The sequence below is a fragment of the Motacilla alba genome, chromosome 1A, assembly GCF_015832195.1.
Source record: "Motacilla alba alba isolate MOTALB_02 chromosome 1A, Motacilla_alba_V1.0_pri, whole genome shotgun sequence".
Classification (NCBI taxonomy): domain Eukaryota; kingdom Metazoa; phylum Chordata; class Aves; order Passeriformes; family Motacillidae; genus Motacilla; species Motacilla alba.
In genome coordinates, this window is record NC_052031.1 from 70,857,912 (window position 1) to 70,875,080 (window position 17,169).

The window sequence follows — 17,169 nt, forward strand, 5'->3', positions numbered from 1 at the left end:
TGTGGAAGCTCGCTTCCCAGTGCAACGAACCCCAGGTGACACACACACCACTGTTGTGATGGGGAATGTTCATTTAAAAAACACAGCTCTTCTCAAGTGAAAGTTCAACTCCTCGAAAAAAAGGGAACATCACAGTGCTTTGGTTTCCACTCAGGCCTGTTCAGAAAGGAGCCAAAGAATGCAATGGTGCTGGAGCCTGCAGACGGATGGGTGCTGGTAGAACTCCTACCAGGATTTTCCTGTTCCAAATCCACATGCCTGGTTAAGCTGATTTTCTGTGTCTGGTTAATTTTTATTCACTTTCTCCAGGCTCAGGAAATGTCTGCATTACGCTTATATGTGGTAATGTTTCTAGCCATAGCTTGAGCACAGGGATGACCAAATAGAGTCAGACATATTTCTGTTGATTTCTGAAATATTAGAATAATTTTAGGTATACTACTGCAAAAGGAAAACTGAGGAATACTTTCATTCATGTTAGTGGATCTTGCACTAGGTCCAGAATTTTAAATCAATTTTTCACTCTTTAAGACAGGCCATGTGTCATACTCATCTACACCAGGCAACTCATGGACCTGAGCCTTGACATTTGTAGGGGAACTGCTCTGCACCATGTCTCCTGATGAGTGCTCTTTGTTTCCACCTGAAAAATAAGCCTGCCTGGTCTGACAGAGCCAGGGCAATTCCTCGAAGCAGAATGTGTGCTTTACCATGTTGTTCTGCTAAAGCTAATTGTACTTTGCCCCTCAGCAGCACTGGTTTCTGGGAGAGGGATCGTGTTGAAGCAGCTGAACAGACCAAACACGTGTCTAAGATGGAAAGGGGACCTTTGCTCAAACTCAAGACATTCATCTTTTTCTCCTTGGCTGTGGGGTCAGCGCAGGGAGCTCACTTGGACCTGACCCTAAATTTAAACACCAAAAACTCAATCCTATCTGAAACACTTTCACAAGCCCTTTTGAATTTTCCAGCTTAAAACATTATGCCCTCCAGACAGAGAATTCTAAGTTTGATTTATTCTTAATTTCAGCATTTTGGTTTTCTAAAATGTTCTTTAATAATCTTATTTGCTCCTTTGAAGTGATATTTGATCAGAGATACCTTTCTCTTTAGGGAAACAGCAGCCAAGGTGGTTCCAGCCCAACCACGCTGGTGTTTCCCTAGTGAGCACTGCTTCTAAACCTCCTGTTGTGTGTTTGCAGCTACAAGTATGAGTCAACATCACGCACAGCTGCTTCAGCCAGCTTAAATTCCAGCATAAATCCCTGCTCCCTACATCAAGATGGGAATGACACCGTCCTGAAAGTCCCACAAGCAGGTATGGAACTGTAAATGAAAGCACAAATACAGGAGCTCGTTTTGTCCTTGGTTGCAAGGACTCAGTTACCTGGACCTGGAATTGGGGACAGGACAAGAAACTGCATGGAGTTTATGGAGATTGCTATAATCCTCCTTGCAATATGGAATACAGCTGTTTTATGTGTTGCTTGTATGGGACACAGGTAGAGAAAGAGCCAAGCTCTGCAGCAGAAACCATCTCAAACTTGTCACGTTAAAGATACATGATATATGCCAGGTAATATATTTATGAAAATATCAATAAGTTATTTATTTAATGAGCATTCTTTCTGATGGGTGATACTCACCTGTGCTTTTAGAAATCAAATGCAATGGAGGTAGAAGAATGTTATATTAAAAGATCATGAAAATTTGTAATGGGATTGACAGCCTTTCATTTATCTTCTATAAGGAAATGTTCTTAATACCTTGATTTCGAATCCGTAATCATTCCATGTGCTACATTTCCTGTGATTTTCCCCAGCTTCCCATTCAAACATTTTGTTACAAAGGTGTGAACTGTCCTCTGCAGGCTGCGAGAAGGAGCCATCATCATACATGTGGATCTATATCTTACTGGGAAACATGTTGCGTGGCATTGGCGAGACACCGATAACCCCCCTGGGCATCTCTTACCTCGACGACTTTGCTAAAGAAGAGAATGTTCCTGTGTACGTAGGTAATCTCAGCATGAAGCAAACGGAGAGATTCCTAGCACAGGAGCTCGAGCACCCTCTGCAGAAGGAGCATTCAGCCGTCAGAGGGTACTAGCACCTGCCCCATTGTATTTTCAGCCTGTTTGCACACCGTGGCCATGATGGGCCCCATGTTTGGTTTCCTGCTGGGATCCCTGTGTGCAAAGCTCTACGTGGATATTGGATTTGTGGATCCAGGTAAGCAAAACAGAGGAAAAGTGAAAGTGAGCTAAAGCTTGTTCATAACAATTGCCTATAAATGGTTGCATATGTTTGCATTATATTAATTATATCATATATGTATATACATATACACATATATATAATTATATAATATATGTATATATATAATTATATAATAGATAATATATATTTTCTATAATTATATAATATATAACATATTTTATATATTGTTATTTATTATAAGAAAATTATTTCAATAATAAAGATTCTTCAAGTTCTTCACGGGGGTAACTTGTGCCTGTTTCCCTCATTTCTAGGGAGCATCACCATCACCCCTCAGGACTCCCGCTGGGTGGGTGCATGGTGGCTTGGCTTTTTGATAGGTGGAGCAGCCAGTCTCCTATCTGCTATTCCATTTTGCTTTTTGCCAAAGAGTCTGAAAAAGCCAGAGGAAGCCAAGAAGGACAAAACTTCGCATGGGCTCTTGGAAAACACGGGGAATAAACTTTCTCCTGAAAAAACTAAGCCAAGGAAGTGGTCGGTGATGCTGAAAGGCAAGTGTTTCTCCTGTGGTATAAATGTGAAAAGCAGTAGGCACAACACACATAGGAAATGTAACAGTTCTGCAAAAGATTTTGCCTCCCCTGTGCTTCCATCTAATCCAGGCAGCTATCCCCAGGAAAGGGAAGGTCCACCAAAAATTATTAGAAGGGAAAGAGCTTTTTCAGGACTCTGAGGTTCTGCATGCATCACCTGAAGTAAATCATCACCTGAGTGGCACCTACCTCTAAAATTTTTCATTGGAAGAAATTTGAACCGTGGAAAAGTGTTCCTGTATCTGAACCTAAAGGAAATATTCAAAGGCTCCTTTTGCAATATAGAAAGACAAATTACTTATTTGAGCGAGTTCATGGAGACTCTGCAGTACATTGGTGCCTGATGAAAATACTTCAGTCTTGAATAGCTCTGGTTGTGCAGTCCTTAGGCTGAAAAAAGGTGATGGAAAGAAGTGGCTTTGCTTCATTTGTCAATTTTTTGTTCAGATCCCAGTGGAAGACACTGGACATCCCCACTGAGGCAGCTCTCACTTAGCCTTGACCCTGTGACAATACTCATGCAAGCTGAACAAAGTCTGTGCTGCGTGGAGCCCCTTAGTCTTCATGCACATATCTCAACGGAGCAGCCAGGCCTTAACCCGTACTTCTGTCTCCTTTTAGGATCCTCCTCCTGTATCTCAACCTCTGGTGTTTTTCAGGAACCTGATTTTGCTTTCAGACACCCTCACGCAAAGGAAGATCAGTACAGCTTGCCCTTGGACAGCTGAGAGCAGGAGCTTGCCCTAAGCTTTGCAGGTTACTCAGCAGTAATTGTGCCGTGCATCTTTCAATGCCAACTCATATGTCCCTTTCTTTCAGATTTCTATAACTCCCTGAAAAAGGTATTGGGTAATCGAATGTACTTTACATTTTTGTGTTGCTCACTGTTACAGTTCAGTAGTTTTATTGGTTTCGTGACTTACAAACCAAAGTACATGGAACAGCAGTATGGACAATCTACATCCAAATCCAACTTCCTAATAGGTGAGAGGAGCTGCTTGTGCTGTCAGCAGGGCATGGGGACAGGTTCTGGTGGGCTTTTTCTGGGGCTGAATTCCATGCAGAGCAGGTGGAGGTAAATGGTGGTCTGACCTGAACCTGAATTATAAAAATACAGGGTTTCTTGTGGTGGCACCATAAGAAATTTTGAAGTTATATTACATTACATTGCATTTACATTGTGTTTATAACAAGGGCACCCCAAATATGCAATGAATGTGGTGTGGAAGTTTTATTTGCTGAAGCATCTGGCAAGTCCCTTGCAATGGGAGTGGGTTGGAGGATTATGCACTTCACAAACAGCAACTCCCAGGGCTGGAGTGAACACAAACCTTCCTAAAGTCATAACACACCATAAAGCTGCCAGGAGCAAAAATCTAAGGACAGACTTTGGCTCTTAAGGCTACAATGATTCTTTAATGCTAACATTCCCCTTCTATAATCTCTTTCAGGAATTACATCCTTACCTCCTGTAGGTCTTGGAATTTTCCTAGGAGGGCTTATAATGAAAAAGTATAAAATGGGCATCATTGCAGCGACAAAGTTTTCATTGATCATGTCATTTTTGTCCTATGCTGTCAGCTTGTTACACTTTTTTGTCGGCTGTGATACCCACGTGGTGGCAGGAATGACAGTGTCCTATGAAGGGTGAGTATGAAACAGAACAAAAAAAGATTGTGGTTTTCTCCATAGTTCTCATAAAATGTACTGTGGCATCAAGGCTAAAGGAGAAACATGCTTTTGCAGTGCTTGAGAGACAGTGAACACTGCCACATGTCACTGGGGTAGCTTTGTTGGTCAGCCTGACAAAGCCCAACGCTGGTTAAAGATTAATTAGGAATTGCTTCATTAGCAGTGTAGGTCGTTTTTCTGGCGGAGGGTGGGATTATTGCTGTGCCATGTTTTCACTGGGAATGTAAATGGTGGACCAGGGAATATGCTTAGGGAGCACTGGGATGGAAAAATGGCAAGCACATCATTTTCATTTGCCTGGGAAGGAGAAGATGAGTGAAGACATATCTTTTTGTTCAACACACAAGGGATATCTGACAACAAAAGACAATACTGCATTCTTCATATCCTCAGTGAAAAGTTAGGCTGGGCTTTAACAGAGGAGTGTTTTTCACTACAGAGACCAGGAGATTTGGTTTCTGTCACGGGTGCATTTTTACCAACTCATATACTTGGTAAGGCTGTGATAACTCTTGCCAGCTCTAAATGCAGCTAGGGGTGAGTCCAAATGACCTCTCCCTCCTTTCTCTTTTATGTCTACACCTGTAAAACCAGCAGCAATGTATTCATTTGTTTTAAAGTTCCCTATAATCTAGCAATGGCTTTAATATCAGTGCAAGTAGGATGGAGTCTCAAACAGACCAATAGAGATGTAGAAACTGAGCTGTGCAAACTTATTCTGGGCTTGTGAGGTGGGGTTCAGAACAGCAACACTGTCGCACAGAAGGGACTTCACCGACTTCAGCACTGAATGAAAAATGTCTGACACTTGTCTGAACTTAATTTCCAAGCAACCCCATCCCTTACCACAACAATTCCCTATTTTCGGAATGCAACTCTCACTGCAAATGTGCCTCCAACGTGTGGGATCCTGTGTGTGGAGCCAATGGGATCACCTATGTCTCTGCATGTCTGGCTGGGTGTGGGACTTCCGTGGGACATGGAAAGAACACAGTAAGAGACCCTGCTTGAGTTTCCCAGGTTTCCTACCAGCTTGTTTTCCATGTAACATCAGGGATTTAGTAGGATGATGCATTTCAGGAAAGCCAAAGTTACTGGGGACTAGTCAGTAAGGGATTTTTGATTTCTAGCTACAAACAGCACAGAAAAGAGAGATTTCTCTGAGTTATTGCACATTAAGCTCCTTGTTCTAGGTATTAACTTTCATCTTCTGTAGGTTGAGCACAAGGGGGGAAACACACAAATCAAATTTGTTTCTTGTTGGAAATGAGAGTGGGTTGGAGGCTTCAGGAAAACCTGAAGGTTCATGTTCAGGAAAACCTGAAGGTTTTCCACAGGCTTTGCCTTTCATAAATGTCATTTTGGCTGCCCTGAGTCTTTACCTAACAGTTGAAGTGCACCAAGATAGAATAGTATCTTCCCTGCTACTTATCATTAATGTTTAAGTATGAAAAATGGGTTAAGGCAAGGCAGCTTGTTTCCTCCACGTGAGACTTTGGGATGTCAGGAAAACTGCTTGGTTTTTTGGGTGACTGATTTTTGTTTGGCATGGAGACAATGCCCAGAGTTCCAGAGACAAAGCTCCAGTCCATGGATGTAAACCTTCCTTGGGCTGTGCCGTTTGCATGTTTCCTGATCACTCCAGGGCATAAATGGCCTGGAGCCATCTCATTGCTCTGTTTTCTCTCCAGCTGAATCCACATTTCGTGAGCAGTGTCCTACCAAACCTGTTTTGTGTCTTCCAGGTCTTCCATAACTGCAGATGTCTTGAAATCAACAGTTCATGGACAGGAAACAATTCTGCCACCTTGGGGCAATGTCCAAAAAGTGATGACTGCTCCAAGAAGTTCATTTATTACACAGTAATACAAGTCATAGGTGGCTTTTGCTATGCCCTGGGAGCCACTCCTTCATACATGCTGGTGTTCAGGTGAGCACAGCTGGCTTTTGACCAAAGGGAGGCTTTCAAAGTCAAAGTTTGTTTCCTTATCTTAGGAAAAAAAGGAGTTTTTTGCCGATCAGGAGCTGTAGTGGTAGGACAAGGACTAATGGACTGAAAGAGGGAAAGTTTAGGTTAAAAGAATTTCTTCCCTGTGAGGGTGTTGTGGCCCTGGCCCAGAGAAGCTGTGGCTGCCCCTGGATCCCTGGAAGTGTCCAAGGCCAGGTTGGATGGGGCTTGGAGCAACCTGGGACAGAGAACAGTGTCCCTGCCCATGGTTTTGGAGCAAGACAATCCTTACCATCCCTCCCAAACCATTTTGTGGTGCTCTGGTTCTGTAATCAGGTTTTCCAGAACATGCCCATTTTTCTGCTTGGATTTTGAAAGTGCCATGCATTTGCCAGGATTTCTGGATGTGCAAGGAGGTGGCAGAGGCTGGAGATAAAATGAATTCGAGTGCCCATTTCTGATGCCTGCAGTTCCCCATGGAACAGATGAGCATACTGCCAGGAGGCTTTGTGCTGTCCTTGCACAGAGGAATTCTGTTCAAGCACAGAAAGATGCTGCACTGACCCTGCTACCTGCAGCTCTTTTGCCTTAGGGCAGTAGGATATTTCCCACTAAATATCCCATCAAGTGAGGGAAATCTATGCCCAAAAGTGAAGGAACTGGAGAGCTCATTTCCAAAAGGTCAGGACAGACTCTGACTATGGCTTTAAAACTTCAGTTCCTTCATTATGCATAGGGAGTGGCCTTACCAGGAGCTATCTGATGAAAATCAGTAGATTAATTCACCTCTTTCATACCCCTTACCACACTTCAGCAGATGAAGGAAGCACCCTTCTTCCAAAAAACTTCCAAAGTGCTCCTTCCATCAACAAGGGCGTTAAATTCAGGTTATTTAATAGCATTTAACAGGCATGTCTAAGCACTGAATAGGCCAGCACTTCTTATCATCCCTCTTTTTTCCAGATGTGTCCAGCCAGAGCTCAAAGCTCTCGCAGTTGGTCTCTTCACACTCGTTATGAGAATGCTGGGTAAGAGAAACCATTGCAGGGTCCAACCCCAGGCTCTGGGAGCCTGAAACCCCTCCTGAGCAAACAGCAAGCTGATTTCTGAGAGGATGTCCTTTCCTGTGGAGCCCTGCCCCATTTTCTGCTTGTCTCCTTGCAGCTGGGATTCCAGCACCAGTTTATTTCGGTGCAGCCATCGACAAGACGTGCCTGAAGTGGGGCAGCACCAGCTGTGGGAAGCGAGGGGCTTGCAGGCTCTATGACTCCAATGCTAACAGGTAAAGAAAATTAGGGCCCAAAAGCCCTCTCTGTGGAAAGGCACGCTCAGTTCTCTTCCACTGAAGTGTGTGATCCACAGCCATGGTCAGATATTAACTCTGGGCTCAGCTTTAAGTCGGTCCAGAATTCCTGAAGTTGAAAAATCCCAAGATCAAATGTTAAGCTCTCAATTTTTAGTCAGTTTTTATGTTGTGCAAAAAGAATTTAATATCCATGACAGAGATTTCTGGAACGAATTGTGTATTTAAGAATGAATTTGTGTCTTTAAGAGAAGTTATTGCAAGTAAAAATGTCCAGGTTTTGGTATCATTCACAAAGAATGAGTTTTAATGTCCTCCCCTAAGCTTTTTCTTTTAGAGCCAATTAAAAATACCTCAGACTTTAGGACTTTAAACAGGGAAGTTACCCAAATTTATCTTATTTGCAGGTAGTTTATTCCCACTGGCAATAAAGTTAACTCTGTGTTGGCCACTTTTGAGAGAAAAGTCCATGGAAGAATATAGTACTGAGTAGCTGTAGGTGTTGGTGAAACCCAGTCACTCTCAGTCTCCTGGGGAAAAGCTCCATAGATTTTTCTCTGTTTCACTCAAGCCTTGGCCACTTCTGATGTGTTTTTTATTTTTAATTCCAATAGACCACTCTGGTGACCTCCATATATTTCTAACCCTAAAGAGTCAAAAGCCTTAAAGCGATCCAAAAATCTTCCAAAAAAAAAAAAAAAATCGAAGTTTCATTTTGAAATTATCTTCATAAGCAAAAATAATATTATCAGTTCTTTAAGAGAAGTTTTTGCAAGTAAAAATGTCCAGTTTTTTGGTATCAGTCACAAACAATGAGTTTTAATGTCCTCCCCTAAGCTTTTTTTTTTTAATATATGAGAGCCTTAAAAGCCATTAAAGTGAGAAAGACGATGACCATTAAATTGATTTTCTTCAGTGTTTTTAAAAATTCAACGCCTGGCCCAATTTTCTGTGCTCTGTCCCACAGGTATGTCTACCTTGGTTTAGGAGCAATTTTAAGAGGTCCTTCCTTTTTGGTTGGAATAATTTTTTATACATTGATAAAGAAACACTTTCAAAATAAGAACTCCAGGCCTCTAGAGAATGGACAAGAAGATGCTGCTATGAATAAAGAAGACAACTGCAAGATCAAAGAACGTTTGCCAGGTTCTTCTGATGCAGAGAATGAATCCTCGATTTAGGGAGAAATTTAGACATGTGAATCAGGTCAGCTTCTTTTAGAAACACCATTCAAAATGCTGTGAGTAACTAAATAATAAATGATAACACTGTACAGATGCATAACTAATAGCAAAACTGCAAACAACAACAATAAACACTAACAAACAACAATCCAAGTGCCTGGTGTGTACCTGAGTACCAATAACGGAATGAGGGACACAAACTGAACCAAGTTCTCATCAGACAAAGAAAAACCTTCTTGGCAGTTCTGACAGAGCCAGTCTGGGGTTTTTTGGGGTTTTTTTTTTTGTGGGATCAAAGAACTGCCAGAACAGCCACGTGCCACAGCCTCACAAAAAATGATCCTGACCCTGGAGGCAGGGGACTGACACATCAGAGATGAGCTCAAGACTAGGTAAAGCTTTCTGATTCCACCAAATTCAACCAAAATTCACGGTAAGCCAAAGCATTTAAACCAATCACCTCACCTAATGGCATGGTGGCATCTGTTTTTCATCTCAAAATTGGCAAAAGCAGTATTTTTCCAAGAAGCACTTTGTCTTACCTCAGCTGAAAAAAGTGATGCCTGTTGAAAACCACATGCGTGTTTTTATAAAAACAATGTTGTTTTTTTTTAAAAAAAAAAAAAAGTCTTCGAGTAGTAGAATTTTATTCCAAACCACATTTTTAATTATTTTTAAGAACTTATTTTTAAATTATTTTTATATATTTATTATTTTATATATATTTAAATATTAATATATATAATATATTATATATATTAATGTATAATGTATAATGTACAATGTATATTATATATTATATATTATATTTATTATATTATATTATATTATATATTTTATATTTTATATACTATATAATATATATTATATAGTATATAATATGTTATGTCTATTTATATATTATAAAATATATTTTTATATATTTTAATTTTTTTTAATTATTTTTAATTATTTTTTAAGCCCGAGGAATCCTCGCGGCTGGGTCGCGATGCCCGCGGTGTCCGGCAGAGGGCAGCCGAAGGACGGCGTTCCTGCCCACTGCTGTCGCGATTATCGGCGAGTTTCCCACACTCACTTCTGGTTATCCCGGGAAAAAGTCATCACCAGCCGGGAAAAACACCCAGCCGTGTTCCCACACACCCCCTAAAATTCCCTCGGCTCATCTACTCAAAGCTGCCTCTGTGTGTTTGTTGGTTTGCCTTTGTGCTCGCCTCCCTTGGAGCTGGACAACTTGTTATGACTTTAAATAAAGACGAGCACTCGAGAGCTGTTTCACAGCAGGAGGGCTGACACTTGGAAATAGATGCTCGAGGCTCAGTGGATGTGGTTAATAGACACATTAGATATAAAATATATGTATTTGTTGAGCAAAATGCCCTGAATTGTTCTAAAGTGTGTTGTCTGTCATGACAGTCACTTAGCAGTGATTGCAGCAGCTGAGGGGAGAAGAATGGGACTGTTCTTCCACATGAAGTGATATTTACTGGAGGCAGAGGTTCTCCATCCATCAAAATTAGGGAAGTTCTTCATTCTTCTTCAGCCTGGAGAAAATGATGCTCAGTGGCTCTCTACAGCTCCCTGCCAGGAGCCAGGGGGGTCAGGCTCTTCTCCCAGGCAAGAGGAGAAGGGAAATGGCCTCAAGCTGGGCCAGGGGAGGTTCAGCTCGGCTTCAGGAATATTTTCTTGTCAGAAATGCTTGGAACAGAGTGCCTAGAGAAGTGGTGGAGTCTCCATCCCTAGAAGAAACACACCAAAGGCGGCCTGCTGTAAACTGCAAAATAAATTTACATTGTTCAGTGCTTGCACAGTGGGCAGGAGAAAAACACAGGAAAAGAAGAAAAGGCTTTTCCTGACTTGCTGCTTTCTGTGCAAGGGAATTATTTTTGTCTTTTTTTATTATTGCTCAGGAAAATAACTGTGTGGAATCTTTCCCACGTTTTTAAGAAGTACCTGATGTCCAAAATCAAGGCAGAAATACCTTTTAGCAAAGCATGCTTTGTTTAAAATGTTCCTCTTCTTTTTTTTTTTTTTTTTTTTTAGTATCTCCTCTTCAAGACAAAGCTGGAACACATTAAAAATAGTAATAAAATAAGTGTTTTTGCAAGTCTGTGTGCAGAGCTTTATGTCTGAATCAATGCAAAACATGAGAAAGTCTCTTTTTAATTTTTTTATGTGGTGCATACCACCCCATGGGTGTTGACATAGCTTTATTCTGGAGCAGAATCTACAGGCAATAAAATACATCACAGACTCACGACGCCAAGGCAAAAACATCTGTCAGTTTTGTTTTGGTGACAAGGGCCTCTACTGATGCCAATCCATCAGGTGTGAATAGTTTTACTTTGTCCACACTGGGAGGTGTCATCTAAAGCAACGTTAAATGTTATCACTATCCTTTTTCTGAATTTCAGATTTATCAAGTGAGATTTTTTGGCAAAATGTCCATCTGACGAGCATTTTTAATATCTATATCTATATCTAGATATATATAGATATAGATATATAGATATATTGATATAGATATAAAAAAATCTCCAGTGCAGCAGAACAACAGAACTGACTTTCGTTTCAAACAAGCATATGCATTTTCCTTTCTAATAAAACTCTTGGGATTTGAAAGAAAACATACATTTAAATGCATCAGTGTGAAATGTGAAAATATAAGGGACAGCCTGGAGTGCTGTGCAGTGGGATTAGGGTCGCAGCCTGACCAGGGATGGATGCTGTGTTCACCTCCCTTCAAGGATAAATGTCCTACATGCAGCCAGACCTCTCGAGTCTTTCAAAATGTCAAACTGTTTGCTGCATTCACCCGAAATCCTAGCAGCTATCAATTATTTTTAAGAGGTACCTGCACTAAGAGCACTGATTTGTTTTCTTGGTGCTCCTTCTTGTACATGCTTTCTGGAATTCCTTACTTACACTAAGTAGCTGCAAGTATTTACTTGCAAAAGCTCCTTAGTTTCCAATTATTCATACTGTTCTTTTTTTCCCCCCCTTTTTGTAAACAGATTTTTGAAGGAGAGTTCAACAGCTGACTCACTTCTGAATCATCATTAATTTCAGCCCACCAGTCTTTTTTTAATCCTCATTTTAATACACAGGATTTGAAGTTGTTTTTTGTTTTCCTTGACTTCAGAAGTGCATTGAGTCAGTTAAAAAAGAAGCATTATGGAGAGCAAGAAATGCTTTTGCCATCCAGGTCTCACAAACGCCCTCATTCCTGCCCTGTTTGGCAAGTCCTCCAGGGAAATAGGAAATTCAACAGCTGCTTCTTAAGGTCAGCCAAGCATTAGTAGGGCTGGAAAACCTGGTTTTGGGTCAGTTGTTATTATCTCTGTATTGATGACACGAATGGGATGCACTTTGCAGTCAATTCGAACCTGCAAAAAATGTCAATATTGGCATGGAAGGAAACAGCAGGCAATTTATTGAACACACATGCTCCTGGTGATCCTCAAAAGGTTTGGGAGGACTCAACATTTCAACATTGGACTCAACATTCGACATATAAATGTAGAACTGCAGAAAATGGACGTGGCAGCACCCACTGAAATACGGACGGGCCAAAAATCAGAATAAAAACGAGTCAAATCTGTGTATTGCCTAAATTATTCTAGCTCCCAAAAGAGATGAAATGGTGAAAATGTTATCAAAACACAGCGCACACGTGGGCATCTCTGCAAGACGTCAGCTCTCGGGGGTTGCTTTGAGAGCCAAATTAAGAGAGCAAGGAAAAAGCCCTGGAAATACGAGGAACAGAAACGATGACAGTAACCAGACTAAACTGGCCCAACGTTTGCTGTCAACAATGAAAACCTGCAAATTACCCAGCCAAAAAAAGGGAAAAAAATCGAAAGCAGGGAAGCTGTGGGTGGGGACTGCAGCAGGGCTGGGGTTGTGTGTTTGGTGTGGCTGGAAGGGGAAATGCTGGGAAGGAGTGAGTCCCTGCTGGAATCACTCCTTGCGGAGCTGCTGCCACTCACCCTGCAGCGACAGCGCAGGGATCTGCAGGAAATATTGCTGTCCCTCTCTGCTCCTCGGTTTGTTCTCTCAGAGGATGTCTGTGGGATTTATAGGGGGAAAAAACAATTGAAATGGTGGTATTTCCACCAAATTTTCCATTTGTATCTTCAGCTCTTAGGTCAGTCTCTACCAACACCGTGGAGTCAGAGAGGAGAGAAGAACTGAGCTGGGAATAACAATTATATATTACATAGGCATTTATATGTTACATAATTCAATGCACATAAAGTGATTATAAAAGAAATAATTATAACAATATATAAACTTAAACACATATATAATCATTTATAATATATAATATTATAACAAAGTATATGTAATCATTTGTAATATGTAATATTATAACAATAAATAAAATATATAACATATATAACAATTATATAACAATATATAAAATAACAATTATATATTACATAAACATTTGTATATTACAAAAACAATTATATGTACATATAATGATTATAAAATATATTAAAATTATACCAATATATAAATTTAAACATATATATAATAATTTAATATATATATTATTATACCAAAGTATTTATAAATTATTATAACAATAAAACAATATATAATTTGTACAATTATGTAACAATATATAAAATATATAACGATTCTATATTACATAAACCTTTATATATTACATAAACAATTATATGTACATAAAATGATTATAAAATATATAATTATATCAATATATAAATTTAAACATATATATAATAATTTAGAATATATAATATTATAACAAAGTATTTATAGATAATAATTTGAAATATATAATATTATAACAATAAAGCAATATATAAGTTATATAACAATTATATAACAATATATAAAATATCTACCAATTCTAGATTACATAAACATTTAGACATTACATAAACAATTATATGTACATATAATGATTATAAAATGTATAAAAAATATTACAATTTATAAACTTAAACATATATATAATCATCTATAATATATGATATAACAAAGTATTTCTATGTAATAATTTGTAATATATAATATCATAACATTATAACAATATATAAAATATATAACAATTACATACTACATAAATATTTCTATATTACATGAACAATAAATTATATATAACACTTATAAAACATATACCAATTATAAAATATATTAAAAACCATTTTTATATAATATTTAATATATAACATTATACCAATGTATTTTATATAATAATTTATAATACATAGGATTATAACAATACATACCTATATAAATATATAAAATATATGTAAAATATATAACAATTATATATTACTTAAACATTTATAAATACATAAAAATTATATGTCTCTATAACAATTATTCAGGATATTTTGTCACAACCTGTATTTCCCATTTAACGATTACCTTATTAAAGTTCAATTACTCCTTATTAAAGTTCAATTGTAAATATTTACAATATGTACAATTCAAAGTTCAATTTTATATATACACGATTACTCATTAATTTCATTAAACTGATCTGCAGAAATCTGATGACCCTTTGCTTTCTGATATTCTCAATCACTCAAGACTGATTCAGTTTTTCAGTAAAAGTGGTAATGACATTGCAGCATGTTTGGAACACCTAATTAAAAAAAAAAAGCACTTACTCCCATTGCAAAAAAATCCTCAGCTTGAACTGTGATTTACTTATGTTTATGTACTTCAGAATAAATACCTTATTATATAGAAAGTAACACTGGAAAAAAATCATGTTGTTCTGATCTTTATTAAGAGTTTCAGCTGGAGAAAACTTTGACCATGTTTCAAACTTGGTGAAGGCACAATGGCAATACACTCCACAGTGAAAACTGGTAGACTAAATCTGATGTTACTTACGTTATAAAAATATTTTGAATGCTTTAAATTTAAGTTGACAGCCTGAGGTATTTTCTGTTTATTCTGCAACAACTCGTACTTTATTCCCAATTTATTTTAGTGCCAGGATAGACAGGAGTTGTTGATTATGGGGACACAAAATCCATAGCAGGGCTTGGTTTTCATTGGGTACATGATCCTAATGCATACAGAAAACTGTGGGTTTAGGGATGCTGAGGGTTTTTTTTTCCTTTTTTTTTTTTTTTTTGATAAACAGCTAGAAAACATCCCAAAACCAGGTAGTCATAGGTCATTATGTCTGCTCAACTGCATATCTAAAAGCAAAGAAATGCCAGGTAACTGAGCTGTCTTCTCTCTTGCGTAGTTTTTCTGGCAGAAGGACTTTGAAAATGCCACCGAAGAGCTTTCTGATATCCTCAAGGAAGAGCTGGGTAAACGCGAGGCTCATGCCCTTAAATCTCCCCCAGTCTGGTGAAAACTCACTGCCTTTTTTTATTTGTCCACTGGTTTTGCTGGGCTTACCATGATTTATGGATAACGACCCCTAAACTGTATGGTTTGTGGTCTGTGTTTGAAAGCACGCCTGGCGTGGCAGAGTTGCAAATTTGCCTCCAAAATGGCTTTCTTAGGAGTTTTCCTTAGGAGCTTGGAAAACAACAGGTTCTTCTTCTTTCCTGGAGGATTTTCCCAGTGGTGCAGCTCAGACCCAGGACAAAGATGCCGGTTTTGATCCCAGAGCCAGTAATGTGATTTTGCAATCAAACCAGAGCCCCAGGGCCCTCCCTGCCTCTCAGGCTGGTGGAGCCTGGCCTTTGGAGCAGGAGGAATTAGAAGGGAGAGGGTCTTTACTTCTTCTCTGGTGTGAAAAGCAAGGAGATAAAAAAACTCTTGGAAAAATCCCACTTGGTTGATCACCTAGTCAATTTTTTCATGTTCTGTACTGGCTGGCTGTTGAAGTACAAGCTGTTCCCTTGAAGAAACTTCTACCTTCTGTTCACAGGAGTGTGCTAGACTGGCACTCAAAAACCAGTGTATGTTGGAAACACAGCCTTGGAGTTGTCAGAATACTGAGGGAGAGGCTCATTTAAACTTCTACCTGTGGCAGGGCTTGTGCTATTATCAATTCAGGACTGTTATGAGGAATGATGTGAATTCTTGTTTGTTTGAAAAGCCTCGCTTTCCTAAGTTTCATCTGGGGTGAAATCCGGGCATGAATCATCAGATCTGACCAGAATTTCATTTCCAGTCTGACATCCATTATCAAAGCACCTTTGCTAAGACATTACCTCCTGGGAAAATCAAGATGCTCCCGTCAAAAAACACCCTGTAATATTAAAAAAAAATATAAAAAACCCAAACCAATGTACAGAAATAAATACCCAAACAACAGAAGTAAAAGGGAAATGATGTCAGCATGAGTCACCTGACTGACTCTGTGTCTGGCGTAGATCAGGAGCGTTTCTGGAGCTGCCGGGGCGTTTATTCAGTGTTAAAATACTGCTTACAGAAGGAGGATGACACACCATTATTTTCTCTGTGGACAGTTCCTGATGTTTCTAGAACTTGGATTTTTCTTTAATAGTTTCCAGACCTAGATGCACTACTGATATCTTCTGTATTAGAGAAGTTTATAATCAATTTATAATCAGAGCTGTGAATGGAAAAAACAATGCCTACACGTGCTGCTCATGGACTTTAAGCAATAAAATGCAATTAAATCCATCCCCAAAGGCCAGGATGTGAGGAACCTCCTTTCACTGAGTATCCAACCCTTTTCTCATCCCATCTGGGGCAGAGTGTAGAAGAAAGGTTAGGAAATCATTTAATACAGAGAATCCCTCTCTTTAGCCCTCTGATCTGCTACTTTCTCAGATAAAGGGTGGTAGATTTCCTCTATGTCCATTTTCTCTATTCCATATCCTAAGGAAGCTTAAAATTTGGAAAGAAATTTTGTTCCCTAGTTTTAGGTTTCTGCACAGGACTGCAGGAAGAAGAGATACCCTCCAGAAAACAAAGCAAAATGCCCGTGGTGATGGAGGGAAAATCCGCAGTAGGTTTGATCCTATTGCAAAGGCACTTCCTGAGAGCTGTCAATAAAAAAATCACACTAATAATATTTTTAGAGATTTCTTTCCCCGTTTAATAACTGTTGGGATCTTCCTTTAATAAAGCTTTAATCTGGACAAGGCTGCCTGTGGAAAGCTGTGAATTTTCAAGTATTCAGTACTGTGTTTCAAGGTTTACTGAAGGTTCCTTAAACAAGGAGGGAAATTTTTATATATTGGTGGTCCTTTGGATAAAAATGCCCTCCTTTCCCTCCACACAAACACCAAAAAGAACTAATCAAACAAAC

General features: G+C 39.0%; 1 protein-coding gene across 4 annotated transcripts in view; it reads left to right on the forward strand.

Moving 5' to 3' along the window:
• Positions 1 to 9,087, forward strand: part of LOC119708221 (solute carrier organic anion transporter family member 1C1-like) — a 47,553-nt gene extending 38,466 nt beyond the window's left edge. For 3 of the 4 annotated variants that reach the window (XM_038154353.1, XM_038154354.1, XM_038154352.1), the window contains exons 6-16: positions 1,203 to 1,318; positions 1,871 to 2,017; positions 2,133 to 2,231; positions 2,534 to 2,770; positions 3,632 to 3,796; positions 4,264 to 4,459; positions 5,335 to 5,497; positions 6,250 to 6,434; positions 7,416 to 7,480; positions 7,617 to 7,734; positions 8,723 to 9,087. In XM_038154353.1, the coding sequence (XP_038010281.1) occupies positions 1,203 to 1,318; positions 1,871 to 2,017; positions 2,133 to 2,231; positions 2,534 to 2,770; positions 3,632 to 3,796; positions 4,264 to 4,459; positions 5,335 to 5,497; positions 6,250 to 6,434; positions 7,416 to 7,480; positions 7,617 to 7,734; positions 8,723 to 8,936 (1,705 nt within the window). In that variant the 3' untranslated portion in view covers positions 8,937 to 9,087. Of the gene's footprint in view, positions 1 to 1,202; positions 1,319 to 1,870; positions 2,018 to 2,132; positions 2,232 to 2,533; positions 2,771 to 3,631; positions 3,797 to 4,263; positions 4,460 to 5,334; positions 5,498 to 6,249; positions 6,435 to 7,415; positions 7,481 to 7,616; positions 7,735 to 8,722 lie in introns of those variants that run through there. The other variant, XR_005258988.1, reaches the window with a different exon arrangement.
• Positions 9,088 to 17,169: the final 8,082 nt, after the last annotated feature.